Below are 16,187 nucleotides of genomic sequence, written 5' to 3'. Positions count from 1 at the left end.
GCCTCTGGGGCTGGGTGAGGCTAAGGGGTCCCCTACTCCGCCCCTTGGGCACCGCTGCCTCGTGAGAGGATGCGCCTGAGCCACGCAGGCCCCGTGTTATCTGGATGCGGGAGGTGCCTGCCGCTCTGGCTCCTTCTTCCTGCCGCCATGCCAGCAGCCAGGGCTGCCAGGCTATAAATAGAGCAGGGCCGAGCAGGAGGGGACCTGTTGCTAGGGAGACCCAGCGGTGAGGCAGCGCGAAGAGCAGGGACACGGAGGAGATTCGGGGAGGGAGGAGGAGGAGGGCAGGGCGGCTGCTGTGTGCAACTGCATGCCCGGGGGGGGCACGGGTGGGTGGCAGCGGGGGCACCGTGGGCGCTCTGCGGCAGCCCTGCCATGGGGAGGGGGTCTCTGCTTCCGCCATTTTGCTGCAGTGTGCGGGCGCAAGCTGACCCCTCAGATCCTTTGTAGAGGCGGCGAAAGCAGACCAGAGGAGGGGGGTGTTTGCAGCTGAGGCTCCCCCCTTTTTGCACAGCACTTCAGGAATGGCCGCAGAGCAGGGGCTTGCATGCAGAGGGTCGCAGGTGCAGAGCGCAGGCAGGGCTGGGAGGGACACGGCCTGATTTTCCTGGAGAGCTTAGCCCACCTGGAAGCCTAGAATTGTAGAGTTGGAAGGGACCCCCCAAAGGTCATCCAGCCCAACCCGCTGCCAGCTAAAGAATCCCTGCCAGACAGCCACCCAGTCTTCCCTTAAGGGCCTCCTGTGGAGGTAAAACCCCAGGAGAAGATGGCGGCTATTTTCTGTTGGGGCAGGAGAGCCCCCCAGTGGTGGCACAAGCACCCCTAACCTAAGAGATCCTCTCACAAGCCGGGCCCCTCCCTGATGAAACACCTGGCACTGCAAGATCACTGCAGGGCACCACCTCCTGCCCCAGCGCTGCACGAGACCCCTTTTTCTGGGGGGGGCGTCCATGCCCTTGCCCCGTGAGATACCAGCTGCCCCAGCCCTTCTTGGCCCCATCTCCCATCTCCCACCTCAAACTCTGCTCTCCCCCCCCCCCTTTGCCCATCCAAAACTAGGGTTAAGACCAGAGCACTCGGAAGATTTGAGAGCCCCCCTGGAAGGAGGATGTGGCCAAGGTCCCTGCCTTGTGGGGGCTGGACTAGACTCTCAGGGCTGATTCTATAGATCTAGTTCAAAATGTAAACAAGAATAAACCACATCTCCTTCATCTCTATTATTAGAGATTTTGTTATTTTATTATTATTATTAGTGTGTGTGTATGTGTATGTATGTATGTATGTATGTATGGGATTTCCCCCCACTAATTCTGGGAGCCTTTTTTGTAGAACCTGGTTTTGCTGCCATGGCAAATCTCTTGGGTGCCCCCTTGATGCCCATTGAAGCAAGTGGGTATTTTGCTAGATGTTTCTCCAGCCCTGGCCTGCCCTCAACAGGTGTGCCCCCCCCCCCGGGACTATCCCAAAGGGCCTCCCCCTGCAGAGCTGCGCAGCCCCCTCACCCCCCTCCCCTCGCCCTGCCCTGGCTGACCTCTGCCCCTCCCTGGGCCTCCCCCTATCAACAGCCTTTGAGGCACCCCTGGGTGCAAAAAGAGGTCCCCAGGCTCCTCCCAAGGGTGCCCTCCCCCTCTCCCTGCACCCAGCGGCATCACAAGGAGCTGTGCTTCCTGCCAGCAGGGGGTTGGTCTAGATGACCCTGGGGTGTCCCTTCCAACTCTACTAGGATTCTGTGAACAGGAGCAAAGGTCCTGGTCAGCAGCAGCAGACCTCTTCTGCTTGCACCACCTGCCCCCCCCCCCGGGCCAGGAAGGGTGCCGGGTGCGAGTCACCAACCAGCCCGACTTGAAAATCCACGGGATGACAGAAGGGTCAGGAAACAGCAGTGCCAAAAATCTCCCCGCAACTCTCATTGCAGGAACGCAGCGTATTCGTCTTGGGAGTTTGGCAGCCAAGCATTCAATGGTTTATTTTCTCTCTGAAAAGTCCCTTTTCTCTCTCGCTTTCAGCTCATCCACAGAACATATTTGGAAGGGGGAGAAACTCCAGGAAGGAAGCCTTGCATTGGGAAACAGGGCGGGGAGAGGTCTGCAGCAGGATCCTGAGCCCCACACAGCCCCACTGATTCCGTGGGGTGGGAAGGGGCAAAAGGAGCGGCCGTTGATTCAGCTGATTTTGGCTGCGATTCCCACATTGCAGGAGGTTGGGCTGCGTGGCCTTTGGGTTCCCCTCCGGCTCTGCAGTTCTGTGATCGCCCCAACTCACCTGTTCCAGCCTGCCAGCTCTGGCAGGCAGCTAACAGGAGGGAAATAAGGCAGGGTCTAGCCCAGGTGGCATCTCTGGAATGGAGTGGGCAGGGCTGGGTAAGATCACGGAACGGTAGATCCAACTGCTGGCTAAGATTTCCAGCTATGTGGCAGGCTGCCTTATGCTGGGAGGACGGATCCACCGAGTTGAGATTCCCGTGTTACGGGGGTTGGACTTTATGACCCTCAGGTCCCACCCAACCCTACAATTCCAGGGTTTAAGGATTTGGCACTGTCCCGACTGACTGGGCAGAGGGTTCCAGGCAAGAATATATTCCACCTGCAGATGCGGCCACTGAGGACCGAATCGGGGTGCCAGACGGATGCTCTACCCACTAGGCCTCCCCTCAGTGCCCTCTCAGCTCTTGTCTGGAGAAATGAGTCGGGTTATCTTGACGCAGGATTTCCACTCCTTTCAGACCCCCATTTCCTTCTCCCCAGGGCAGGGACGGGTTCCCCCGCAATTCCCCCCCCCCCCCCCGGCTCGCCCTGGGCCCGATAAAGTGACTCACAGATTCAACAAATAATAATAATAATTTTTACAAAGCACCCCAACCCCCAGAGGGTGGCTTGCCTGGCGGTGGGACGGTGGGTGCCTACAATCAGGTCCAAGGTGCCAGCCTGGTGCCCGTGGGCAATGGTGACATAGCTCTGGGGCAAAAGAGGTTCTGGGCGTGCGAGGAGGAGGAGGAGAGAGAGGAGATTGTGGGGGGGGGGTTAGGGGCCAGCAGCGAAAGGGTGCCCCCACCCTTGCCCCCATCTTTCCCAAACCGTGCCCTGCAGGAGGAGCACAGTGGGCGCCTGTGCGTGAGGAGGAAGGGGCGCTCCCTGGCAGTGGGCAGACGCAGGGGGAGGGCGTGGGCACACCCACAGCCCCCCTGGCAACCCACAAGCCCCGGCACGGGGTCCACATGAGACAAGCCGCCCCCCTCCCCGCAAAACCCCAAAGGTGGGCCACGAACCTTGTCGAGCTGAGCTGCCGCTGGGTTATCAGTCTGTGGGAGAAAGGTAAAGGAGAGGAGGGAGTTAGCACACACAAGAGCCACAGCAAGAGGACGCGACTGCCGCTGCCCCACAGGCAGGCACAGGAGGGGGGCACACAGAGGGGGGCACAGCTCGGCAGGTGCCAGTTCACCTAAGGCAGGAGCAAAGCCTGAGCGACTGAGGTCCTCGCCCTTTTGCCCAATGCCAGCCTGAGACCACTTGCAGGAGCGCCGTGGGTTGTTCCCTGAGAAGCCAAGCCTTTAGTCCTGCGGAACTCCCTACCACTGGAGACACAGCAAGCGCCTTCTGCGCCAGCTTTTTCCACACCTACTGGAAACTTTTCGGTTCCCTCTTGACTTAAGCAGGGAATTAAGAGCGCCATCCTTGCCCAACGGCTACTTGACGTCTGTTTCTAACTTCTTCTTTCCGTGGCTGTATATTTTTATTGGCATGAACCATAATAAATGCGGGGGGGGGGAGATAATAATAATAATAATAATAATAATAATAATAATAATAATAATAGGGAATTGGTATACAAATATTCAGTATTGGAGCACCTCCTGCCCCAGTCCCCCTCCTTGCTCAGGACGTCCTACGCTGCGCCAGTCTCAAGGATGCCAACCCATAATGCTTTGCAGCCAGACCCGGGTACCAGGGCACAGCAAAGCATGCTGGGAAGGAGGGTGCCACTAGGTCACAGAGATGCTGCAAAGACTTAACGATAAAAGCCACCTCTCTAACTCCCTAATTATTATTATTTGAACCAAGAGTTGTGGGTCCCTGCCAGTTCTATGATTCTAGGAATGCCAGGAAGTTACACAAACATAAGTGGCCACAATGATCCGGAAGGAAAAGAGGGTGTGGGAGTCCCAGTGCAGCCCATCATCGCCTGAACCCTGTGCCCGCCCCCCCGCAAACACCGCCAGGGCCCTTCCTGGTCTCTGCACAGTTCAAAGCATCTGCAGAACATCTGCAGCGATGCATTTTTGCAAGCGCACAGCCTCACATCTCATGAACCCGTGCCCACGGTGGACGTGCGCCCTTCCTGAACGCCAGACCGTTTGATGGGCAGCATGTGAGCGCACCCAGGCAGATGCGCCCAGGAGCGGGCAAAGTCATGGGACGAGGGAAGGAAAACCAGGGGGGCTCTGTAGGTTCATGGCAGACCTACAGGCAGCTGGACCCGAACATGTGGAAGGCAGAAGATATGGGGGGGGTGATGCCAACAAGGGGGACCAAGAGGGGAGGGTGGTCCAGGTGCACTTTGCCAAGCACATGGCTAAATGGTGGAACTCACTGCCACTGGAGGCTATGACGGCCTGACCAAAATCGCCCAGATCTCTCAGGCCCAAGATTCCCATAGAAGATTGAGCGTAGTTTTTGTTTTTTTTGGGGGGGGGGGGAATTGTGAGACACTTCAATGCCTGGCTGAGTAAGCGGCTACCTCAGAAAGCAGACGGGTGAAGGAGGGGTGGGGGAAATATTAGGAAATGAAATCAATAAGTAGATAACCACACATTAAAAAAAAAGATACATGCCAAGCAAAACCGAATGCTGCAAGCTATGTAAAAGTATGAAGACTTACATATGATTTGCATAATTATATCCTGCTAATTAGAGGGAAGGCTCTGACCCCCCCCCAACCTTGTCAGAAGCTGCTTCATCCCCAAGACTTCCTCTACATTTTCAAGCCACTCCTGACTCTCTTGAGGACTAGAAAGTTGATTCTTTAAACAGCGGAAGCTGAGCTAGCCAGGATGCCAAGTTCCTCTCCCCCCCCTGCATCCAGCTTCCCCCCAGGCATGCGACCAGCCCCCCTCTTGCCCTAGACACACAGAGGGAGAGCAGAGACCCTCCAATTCTCGCAGCCGTGCCCTCCAGTCTCTCCTCAGGGCTACGAAAGACCCTCAAGTGTGGGAAGAAGGCAGAAAAGGGATTTGGGGAGCCAAGAGATATTGGCTATTTCTCCTTGGAATGAGAACACAAGGGGTCAGGGGGTGTGCTAGGAAATAGAAGACCCGCTCCCCACATTTCCCCAAGCAGCAAAGCGACATTGCAGGGGGTTAGACTACAGGACCTTTGGGGTCCCTTCCAACTCTAGAATCCTGCACAATGGGACAGCCCATTCTGGGCTAGGAGGGGAAGGGGAGTGCTAGAGAGACCCAGCAACGCCTCTGGGGCAGCCTAGGCTGGCACTCATGACCCCCCCACCCCCACCGTCCACTGCACACACACGGGACCCCCCTCTCAGTGACCCCCACCAAGCAGCCAGCAGGACAGCCACCCCTGCTCTGCTGGCAGCCACCCTTTCCCGCTGCCACCCCAAAGCAGCCGCTCCAACCACTACTCACTCCTGCCTTGCATGGCCTCCAATGCACCACCGCCTTGGCCCAGGGCAGGACCAAGAGGCAGAGCCCCGCCAAGGCCCCAACCTTCTCTGGGGCAGGCGCAGCGTGGCTTCTTCCCCCCTCCCCAAAGCACAATTGGATCACAGAATCGTAGAGTAGGAAAAGAGCCCCTGCGGTCATCTAGTCCAACCCCCTGAAATGCATGGGGTTGGACTAGATGATTGTCAGAACTGTAATTTGGGGATGGCTCCCCCGTGGACCCCTAGATGTCCGCTGTGCAGGCAAGAGGGATGGTTTGCTCTGGCAAAGTCTCCCTCTCCCATCTCTGGGGCAGAAAGCGCTATGGGAAAGAGCCGTAGTTCAGTGGTAGAAAACACCTGTCCTGCAAGAAGGTCAAGCCCCGCTGGCAGCATCTCCAGGCAGGGCTGGGAGAGACTCCAGGAGAGCTGCCAGTCAGTGCAGACAATACTGATCAAGATGGACCAATGACCTGAATGAGGCATCTTCCTGTGCTGCCCGAAGGGGGGCTGACAGAGCAAGACATCACCTGGAAAGCATAACCCCCCCAATAGCATCTCGGAAAACCCCAGAACCAGCCCAAGGCCAACCAACACCCAGAGCCCATCTTGAGACCCCTGAGAAATATTGGGCGTGGGGGCAGACTTGGTCCACCTTATTTGTGCCTGGACATTGAGAAGCCGAAGTGGCAGAATTCACACTGACCACCCTGGAGGGGCCAAGAGGGGAACCCAGGGAGAGCTGAGGGCCCGTGGGGAGGGGGGCAGAAGGGGGCCCCACCCAGGACGCCTCCACCCCGGGACCCGGGGCGCCCAGGCTCACCTCCCGCTTCCAGCGCGCCAGCCACTCGTCCCGCTTCCTCTTGCTGATGTAGTAGGGGTCGCCCGCCTGGAAGGTCAAGCGCGGCATCGGCCGGGGGCGAAGGCTCGACTCGCAGCCCAGGCCTCCTCCTCGCAGGCGGCCGCGGGATCCCTGCGTGGGGAGAGGAGAGTCAGAAGGGATCGCCGGATCGGGCCGGATTCCCATCTCAGCCGATGCCCCGAGCGCCAGACCCGCTCTGCCCTCCTGCCATTTCCGGGAAAAAAGCACACCAAGAACTCTGGCCAAGGCAAGTTTCAATAGTGGGAGTGGTCCCTCCTCGCAAATCAATAGCCAATACTTTTGAATGGATTAGTTTTTGTTACGACTGACTATTGATTTGCGAGGAGGGACCACTCCCACTACTGAAACTTACAGTGCTTTTTTCTTAGTATATTTAATAACAAGAACTTATTTCCAAAAGGTGGCCTTCATAAAAGCATTGCTTTTATTTTGGGGGGACAAGGCCGTTTTCATTCCGTTTCTTCAATAATAATAATAATAATAATAATAGTAGTAGTAGTAGTAGTAGTAATAGTAGTTGTTGTTCTCTTTGATATCTGGTGGGAGGGTGTCCCACAGGGCGGGTTTCACACGGTTCAGCACCGAGATATTTCTCGGTTTACACTGGACCCCAATACTTGCAACAATTACGTTAAAAATAAAAATAAAACAACAAGACTCAGACAAATGTTTCTGAATACATTCAAAAAGTTGTGTCGAAATGTATATACAAAAAGTACTAACAATTATTAATGATGATAAAAATTATGTGTAGTAAAGTGCATTGCTTAGACTGGTAAAATTTTGAATTTATAGGGCTCTGTTGGAAGGGGGGAAATAAAAATATGTCCTCCGTGAACCATTTCCCACCCCCAGCAGTCAAGATCAGACCTGCCGCTTTAAGAACAGGAGCCTGAGCCTGCTGTTTTCCTCTGCCCTCCTCATCCCGTTTTTCCTTGTGTGTCACACGTTTCAGACTGGGACTGTTGTATTCCTGGTCTTTCTATGAGCCATTTTCGGCTAAAGAGTATATGCTCTACATCAGGAGTGGGGGGCAGGAATTGGGCAGCCCCCTTAGTCCCCACCCATTGGCTCTGATGGGGCTTTAATCCAAGAGTCCCTGGGAGAGTGCAGCAGGACTCGCCCTCTAAGCAAGCAATGCTCCAGCTTGGGGGTCATGGAAGCTGCTTCCCCACCCCCAAAAAAACGGGCCCAGCTGTGCAGAAAATACTTGCCTCCATTTTCAGGGAGTTGTAGTGGTTTTCCTCCTTCTCTTCTTTGCCTGGAAAGAGAGAGAGAACAGACTGAGCGCCAGGATCCCCGAAGGGCCAGGGGGAGACGTCTGGGCCATGCGGGCCCTTTGGTGGGGGGCAAGTGCCCCCACACAAAGGAGGGTGTTGTGCCCGTGCTGGGTCTGGTGGCGCCCCCCCTCATGGCCAGGGTCCTCCTCTCTCGTTTCACACATTTAAATTGTTACTGGATTTAAAAACTTCGCACAAAATCCAGTTCATACACTTCTCCTAACAATTCGACTTCCCATCTTAACATTCGCAATGTTCCCCCCAAAAAAACAATTTCCTGCTGCCTTGTATTCAATACTTATTCTAATATTTCTTTATTTGCTTTCTTCTTCCTATCCTTTTTTAATTAAATAAATTTTATTATTAAAATAATTCAACATTAAAGCATACATATTACAAATATACAAACAAACACACATTTCATAAAGTCCTTAAAAATATTCCTACATACCCCCACTCAATCCCACAAGTCCTTTGGACTTCCAATCTACTCAATTGCAGTTTCTTTCCACTTCTATTACTTTCTTTCACACACTTTTAAACCAACTTTTCTACTTTTTTTTCTGTTACACATTGTTATCCATCTTATTTAGCATTTCAGTATTTACAACGGAACTTGTTTATTCTAATAGGAGTTCTGATTCTTCAATATGATTTTGCAAGTATCCTTTAAACACCTTCCAGTCCTTGTCTATCTTCTCATTTGAGATCCTTCCGATTTCTCCCATTGTTTTGGATATATTGTACAGTGGTGCCTCGCAAGACTAAATTAATTCGTTCCGCAAGTCTTTTCGTCTTGCGAGTTTTTCGTCTTGCAAAGCACGGTTTCCCATAGGAATGCATTGAAAATCAATAAATGCGTTCCTATGGAAACCGCCTTCAGACCAGGTCCGGGGACAGTCTGTCCCCCGACCTCTTCTGAAAGCCGGCGGGGGGCGAAAGTCTTTGCTCCCCCCCCGCCTGCCTTCCCGGGACAGCGGAGACTTCTCCGCTGTCCGGGGCGATCTTAAAATGCTGGCAGGCGGCAGCGCTGCGTTTCTCCGCTCTCCCGGGAAGGCAGGCAGGGCCCCACCTGCCTTCAAAAGTTTTCCTAAATGAATATCTGAACATTTTTTCATTTCATTATATATTGTTTCCCAAAGTTGTTTGATGTTCTTCCTATACTTTCATTGCTTATACTTCAAGACCTGCCCACGATTTCATTTGGCTAGAGCACTTTTTAAAATAGTCCGGCAGGCATTTCAATTCTTCCATCGACTTTCCTTCATTCTGGTCCCTTATTTTTGCCGTCGATCTCACCATTCACCTCAAAATCCCTCCCTCGCCTCCTTTCCATTTCTGTGCATACAGATGGCAGGCTGTTTTAATCGCCTGCAGAAACAATTTGGGGCCCCCTCTCATGCCCCCCCAACCTTCCCCCCGCCTAACTCTGCTGGCAAGGGCTGATGGGAGTTGTCATCCAAAAACCAGCTTGGGCGAAGAGGCAGTGGTGCCAACTTCTTGGAGCCCTGGGTGCCCGAGCACCCACAAAACTGCCCACGAAGGGCCCAGGCACCCACAAATCTCAGTGCCAAGGTCACGCACACCGCATGGCACGCACGGCTCCAGGCATCCATGGTCAAGTTGCCAAGCTGGCACCCCTGGGGCAAGGGATAAGCGGGCAGGCTCATTCTGCTTGGCAAAGGCAACTCCTTGAAGGTTCTGCCTGGCTTCTTGCGTCCCAGATGTGTGTCCCCTCTTAACAATATCGCTTTACATCTTATATATAAAAAGCTATTCCACCTGGCCTTTGGTTTTGACTCCGTCTGACCCTTATGTTTCCCTGCCCTTATGGTCTTGATTTATCGGCTACTTTTAAAATGAGGCTGCATTTTAAATTGCAATTTAACCTGTATTTTAAGTTGTCCCCCCCCCCCATCATGTTTTTTACTGTGATTTTATTGGTGTTAGCCACCCTGAGCCCATCTCTGGCCGGGGAGGGCAGGGTATAAATAAAATTTATTATTATTATTATTATTATTATTATTATTATTATTATTATTATTATCATCATCATCCTATCAAGCACTTCAATCTGCAGAACTGGCACTGCATAATACCTGTTCCACACTTGTAAGAAAGCGACATTTTAGTGTGGCAGCAGCTGCCCTGTGGAACTGCCTGCCTGTGGAGATAAGGCTCGCGTCTTTGCCACACTCTTTCTGGCACCGGCTAAAGATATTCTTGTTTAGACAGGCCTACCCAGGTGTTTAAAACTGGCATCAACTTTCCAATCTGCTTTCGGTTTATTACTGATTTTATCTTTAAAGAGTTGTTTTTACTGATAATTTTTGTATTCTCTTTGTAAAGTGCTTTGAGGATTGTTGGGTTGGGTTTTTTTACGATCGAGGGGTGTATGATTCTTATGAAATAAATAAGTCAATTGCCCTTTGAACGGCCTCTCTAAATTGCTCCCATGTCAGTTTCTGTTCCTTGGGGGTGTGGGAGGGTTAATAAGAGAGCACTATGTATGATGCATGATGCTGTAAAAAATGAAAAGAGAAATCAAAGCCTTGCAGGAACAGAAACTGACAGTGGAACAATTCAGAGAGGTGATTCAAGGGGCGTTCCAGCACTCTCTCAGCACAGGTAATAATAACAACAACAACAACAACAACAACAATATCACAGAATTGTAGAAGGGACCCTGAGAGTCATCTAGTCCACCCCCTGCAATGCAGAAATACAAATAATTTTACTATTTGCACCCTGCCCACCTGACTGGGTTGCCCCAGCCTCTCTGCGCACAGAGCCTGACTTCTGACATTTTGTGGGGGTGGCAGCCAGGCCCCCCCTTCTCTCTGTCCCTTCTAAGCTGCACCCCATTTCCAGGTCACCCAGCAAGACAGGGGGGGGGGGTCAGGAAACTCACCTCCCTCTACCTGCCAAGGATGCCCCTTCCTCAAAGCGGGTGGGGAGAAGCCCCAGAGCAGTGGAGGGGGGCAAAGAATGGGGAGAAGCCCCCGGGAAGCCATGGGGGGGTGCCTGACGCCTGCAGGGGACAGGATATGCCAAAGAGGAACCGAAGGGGGTCAAGCGTTCGCTCAGCCTTTGCATTCTCCGCCCCCCTCCCTCCATGAGAGCCGCCAGCTTCCTGTGTCGTCTTCCTCGCAGGTAACAGAGGCCGCAGCTCAGCTTAAAAATAGCACCCAGCCTGAAATTTGGGTGTGGGCGGGGGGCAGCGGAAGAGAGCACCTCTGCGAGGCGGTGGCAGTGGGGGGGGGTGTCAGGAAGGACGAGTGCACCGGTCGCGTGGGGGCAGAGAGACAGCAGCGATGAGAACGTAAGATCACAAAAACAACCCCGGTGAATCAGGGCAAGAGCCTGTCCTGTTCTCACAGCAGCAACAAGGACCTAGGAGTTCAGAGAGACTGCCTCTGGGCCTGGAGGCTCCATTAGAAGCAGCTGGATCACACCAGTCTTCCAGTTCTCACCCCAGATGCCCCAAAGTGTGCAAGCAGGATCTGAGCGCAAGAACAAAACTCTCCCCTCCGCCAGATTCCAAGAACCAGAATTCACAAGTGTTGCTGCCTCAACAGCCATCTCCTCCTCCTCCTCCTCCTCCATGAATTTTTCCAAACTTCTTTTAAGTCCATTTCACATTGGTGGCCCTCACAGCCTCTTGTGGGAGGGAGTTCCACCATCTAAATATAATAATTTATTATTTGTACCCTGCCCATCTGGCTGGGCTTCCCCAGCCACTCTGGGCGGCTTCCAACAAAGATTAAAAATACATTAAAGTGTCACAAATTAAAACCTTCCCTGATGTCTTCTAAATGTCAGGTAGTTGTTTATTTCCTTGACATCTGATGGGAGGGTGTTCTACACGGCCAGCGCCACCCCTAAGAAGGCCCTCTGCCTGGTTCCCTATAACCTGGCTTCTCGCAGTGAGGGAACCGCCAGAAGGCCCTCGGAGCTGGACCTCAGTGTCCAGGTAGAATGATGGGGGTGGAGACGCTCCTTCAGGTATACTGGGTCTTTGAGGCCGTTTAGGGCTTTCAAGGTCAGCACCAACACTTTGAATTGTGTGCGGAAACGTCTTGGGAGCCAACGTAGGTCTTTCAAGACCAGTGTTATGTGGTCTTGGCGGCCGCTCCCAGTCCCCAGTCTGGCAGCTGCATTCTGGATTAGTTGTAGTTTCCGGGTCACCTTCAAAGGTAGCCCCACATAGAGCGCATTGCAGTAGTCCAAGCGGGAGATAACCAGAGCATGCACCACTCTGGCGAGACAGTGCGTGGGCAGGGAGGGTCTCATCCTGCGTACCAGATGGAGCTGGTGGACAGCTGCCCTGGACACAGAACTGACCTGCGCCTCCATGGACAGCTGTGAGTCCAAAATGACTCCCAGGCTGCGCACCTGGTCCTTCAGGGGCACAGTTACCCCATTCAGGACCAGGGAATCCTCCACACCTGCCCGCCTTCTGTCCCCCCAAAACAGTACTTCTGTCTTGTCAGGATTCAACCTCAATCTGTTAGCCGCCATCCATCCTCCAACCGCCTCCAGACACTCACACAGGACCTTCATTGCCTTCAGATGTTCTGATTTAATAGAGAGGTAGAGCTATATCATCCACATATTGATGGACACCCCGCCCAAACTCCCTGATGATCTCTCCCAGCGGCTGTATGTAGATGTTGAAAAGCATGGGGGAGAGGACGGAACCCTAACTATGTGCTTTGTGAATAAGGACTTTCTTTCATCCATCCCAAATGCACAAACGGGTGCGATTCTGCCCACAATGTGCAGGGAGAAATTCAGGGCAGCTGCCACTGCCCGCAACACCTCAACACTCTGCACAGAAGTTCTCATACAAGAGGGCGGCTCGGTTCATGCTAGGGGACGTCCCGGTGGATTGGGCCCCATGGGAGGGCCAGATCCTGCTGGGCTCTCTTCCGCTGCTCCACTTGCTGGAGAAAGAGCCTGTTCACCCTCTTTGTGGCTCGTTAAAATTTGGGTTTTATGCTATCTACGTGTCTTATCTGTTGTGCGACACACCCCAAACACAGACTATTCCTTTCCCCCTTTTGGGTCCCTCCAAAGATCTGGGAAATGTTGGCGTTTTGCCACCCCCCCCCCCCGTGAACAGCCCCCTCCTCCTCGATGGGGACGCACAGCCTTTCGGAAGCTGCCGCCCTGTCCCCAGCCAGTATCATCTGGACCTGGGATGCCCAAGTCTGGAGGGTGGGGAGGGGGCAAAAGCCTCTCTGCTCCTGCCCTCCCCCAATAAATCCCTGGCCAGCTCAGCAACAACTCCGGGGCTGCTGGCGGCCGCCTCCTTCCTCCGGGGGTCCCTGGCTTCCAGAATTTCCATCTGGCCAAGCCTTGGCTGGGAGGAGACCCCCTCCCAAGGAACAATCCTGGCACAGCGGCAGAGGAAGACCCCTCCCCTCGCAGGCTCCCCGCCAGCAGGAAACCTAAGCTGCCTGGGAACGTGGAACGACTCTGCCATTCTCCTCCACCGCCCTGGAAAAAGCCCCCCCACCCCGGATTTCTGGGGCAGGAGGAATTCCTCAGGCAGGAGCCACTGGGGGGCAGGGGGTGGGCAGGCAGGAGGGAGCATAGACCCTCCTGTAAAGGATCCTGCTGCCTCCTGCCTCAGGAGGCGTCACGTCACTGTTCTGCTGCCCCTGCCTCAGGACAGAACTTTGGGTAGCCCAAAAGACTGTCAGGTGAGGGCAATGGGCAGATTTCACCCATAGGGCACAGGCCCCACACTAAGGGGTCAGGGGGCTCCCTTGTATTTCAGGGACCTTCCTGGGAGGGAGGGGGCAGGTGGAAAAATTATTATTATTATTATTATTATTATTATTATTATTATTATTAATATGCCAGCCATCTGGCAGGTTGCCCCAGCCACTCTGGGCAGCTTCCAACAAATTATAAAACCACAGTAAAACATTAATAATAATAATAATAATTTATTTGTACCCCGCCCATCTGGCTGGGCTTCCCCAGCCACTCTGGGCAGCTTCCAAAAAAAATTTAAAATCCTCTAATACATCAAACATTAAAAGCTTCCCTAAATAGGGCTGCCTTCAGATGTCTTCTAAAAGTCTGATAGTTATTGTTCTCCTTGACATCTGGTGGGAGGGCATTCCACAGCGTGGGGGCCACTACCGAGAAGGCCCTCTGCCTGGTTCCCTGTAGCTTTGCTTCTTGCAGTGAGGGAACCGCCAGAAGGCCCTCGGAGCTGGACCTCAGTGTCCGGGCAGAATGAAGGGGGCGGAGACGCTCCTTTAGGTGTATACAGGCCCAAGGCCGTTTAGGGCTTTCAAGGTCAGCACCAACACTTTGAATTGTGCTCGGAAACGTACTGGGAGCCAATGTAGGTCTTTCAAGACCGGTGTTATATGGTCTCGGCGGCCGCTCCCAGTCACCAGTCTAGCTGCCGCATTCTGGATTAGTTGTAGTTTCCGGGTTACCTTCAAAGGTAGCCCCACGTAGAGCGCATTGCAGTAGCCCAGGCAGGAGATAACCAGAGCATGCACCACTCTGGCGAGACAGTGCGTGGGCAGGGAGGGTCTCATCCTGCGTACCAGATGGAGCTGGTGGACAGCTGCCCTGGACACAGAACTGACCTGCGCCTCCATGGACAGCTGTGAGTCCAAAATGACTCCCAGGCTGCGCACCTGGTCCTTCAGGGGCACAGTTACCCCATTCAGGACCAGGGAATCCTCCACACCTGCCCGCCTCCTGTCCCCCCAAAACAGTACTTCTGTCTTGTCAGGATTCAACCTCAATCTGTTAGCCGCCATCCATCCTCCAACCGCCTCCAGACACTCACACAGGACCTTCACTGCCCTCACTGGTTCTGATTTAAAAGAGAGGTAGAGCTGGGTATCATCCGCATACTGATGAACACCCAGCCCAAACCTCCTGATGATCTCTCCCAGAGGCTGCATGTAAATGTTGAAAAGCATGGGGGAGAGGACAGAACCCTGAGGCACCCCACAAGTGAGAGCCCAGGGGTCTGAACACTCACCCCCCAACACCACTTTCTGAACACTGCCCAGGAGGAAGGAGCGGAACCACTGTAGGACAGTGCCCCCAGCTCCCAGCCCCTCAAGACGGTCCAGAAGGATGTTATGGTCGATGGTATCAAACGCTGCTGAGAGATCCAGCAAAACTAGGAAACAGCTCTCACCTTTGTCCCTAGCCCGCCGGAGATCATCAACCAGTGCGACCAAGGCAGTTTCAGTCCCATGATGAGGCCTGAATCCCGACTGGAAGGGATCCAAATGGTCCGCTTCTTCCAGGCGTGCCTGGAGTTGTTCAGCAACCACTCGCTCAATCACCTTGCCCAAGAATGGAAGGTTTGAGACTGGGCGATAATTGGCCATCGTGGCCGCATCTAAAGATGGTTTTTTAAGAATCGCCTCTTTCAGCGGGTCTGGGAAGGCTCCCTCACGGAGGGAAGCATTCACCACCCCACGAAGCCCATCGCCCAGCCCTTCCCGGCTAGCTTTTATCAGCCAGGATGGGCAAGGATCAAGGAGACAGGTGGTTGGCTTCACTCGTCCAAGCAGCCTGTCCACATCCTCGGAGGTAACAGATTGGAATTGATCCCACGCAATTGCACATGGAAAACGTCCCCACTCTCCAGGCTGTGCTTGCGCAAGGGAGCACCCCGCTGGGTGACGCCAATGTGTACAGGGACGCCAAGTAGGGTGGGGCCAGGGAGCTGGGGCACCCAGAAAATTATGAGTGAAGAGACTGGGCCCCTCAAAGTTCCATGGCAGCCGTGGGGCGGGCTCGCATCATGCATGCAAGCCACAAGTGATGCCAGCATGCCGCGGGGCATGGGCGCACGGCACAAGCCCATCGCAGGGTGTGCCGACGCTGTGCGGCCCAGGCCTCCTCAATCAGGAGGGCAAGGTGGTGGGCATGGAGGCATGGAAGCATTGCAAGAGACTGGCTCCTGGATCAGGCCAATGCCCCCCCCCCTTGTCCAGCCTCCTGTTCTTACCATGGGATCCGACCACAAGAGCATCACTCCCGGCTCCTGTGGTTTCCAGCAAGTGGGGTTCAGAATCATGGCTGCTTTTGACTGTGGAGCCAGAACAATAGCTCATCCTGGCCAGTAGCCCTCCACGGCCGTCTTGTTTCTTTCCCTCTCTCATTTCACTCCCTCCAACACCTTGGGCTGCCTCTGCCTCCTTTGCGCTCTCTCTCTCTCTCTCTCTCTCTCTCTCTCTCTCACGCACACACACACAAATTGTCCACACCTCTGAAAGCAGCTCTTCTGGCCGGCAATCCAAACCACAGCCCCACTTGGCCCCCTGCTTTGTGGGCTTCTGAGCCGGTTGCTGCCCTGGCAGCTGCTCTCCCTC

The 16,187-nt window shown here is 54.0% G+C and overlaps 1 protein-coding gene across 5 annotated transcripts in view; it reads right to left on the bottom strand.

The window, feature by feature from the left end:
• DNMT3A (DNA methyltransferase 3 alpha) overlaps window positions 1-16,187 on the bottom strand; it is an 88,204-nt gene that overhangs the window by 37,003 nt on the left and 35,014 nt on the right. For 4 of the 5 annotated variants that reach the window (XM_083733204.1, XM_083733206.1, XM_083733205.1 and 1 more), the window contains exons 5-7: window positions 7,753-7,799; window positions 6,479-6,628; window positions 3,266-3,298 (exon numbers count right to left, since the gene is read on the bottom strand). In XM_083733204.1, the coding sequence (XP_083589330.1) occupies window positions 3,266-3,298; window positions 6,479-6,628; window positions 7,753-7,799 (230 nt within the window). The remainder of the gene's footprint in view (window positions 1-3,265; window positions 3,299-6,478; window positions 6,629-7,752; window positions 7,800-16,187) is intronic. The other variant, XM_083733208.1, reaches the window with a different exon arrangement.

This window comes from Podarcis gaigeae (assembly GCF_964106915.1).
Source record: "Podarcis gaigeae genome assembly, chromosome: 3".
NCBI classification, from domain to species: Eukaryota; Metazoa; Chordata; class Lepidosauria; order Squamata; family Lacertidae; genus Podarcis; species Podarcis gaigeae.
This window is presented reverse-complemented; position numbering and strand designations above follow the sequence as displayed.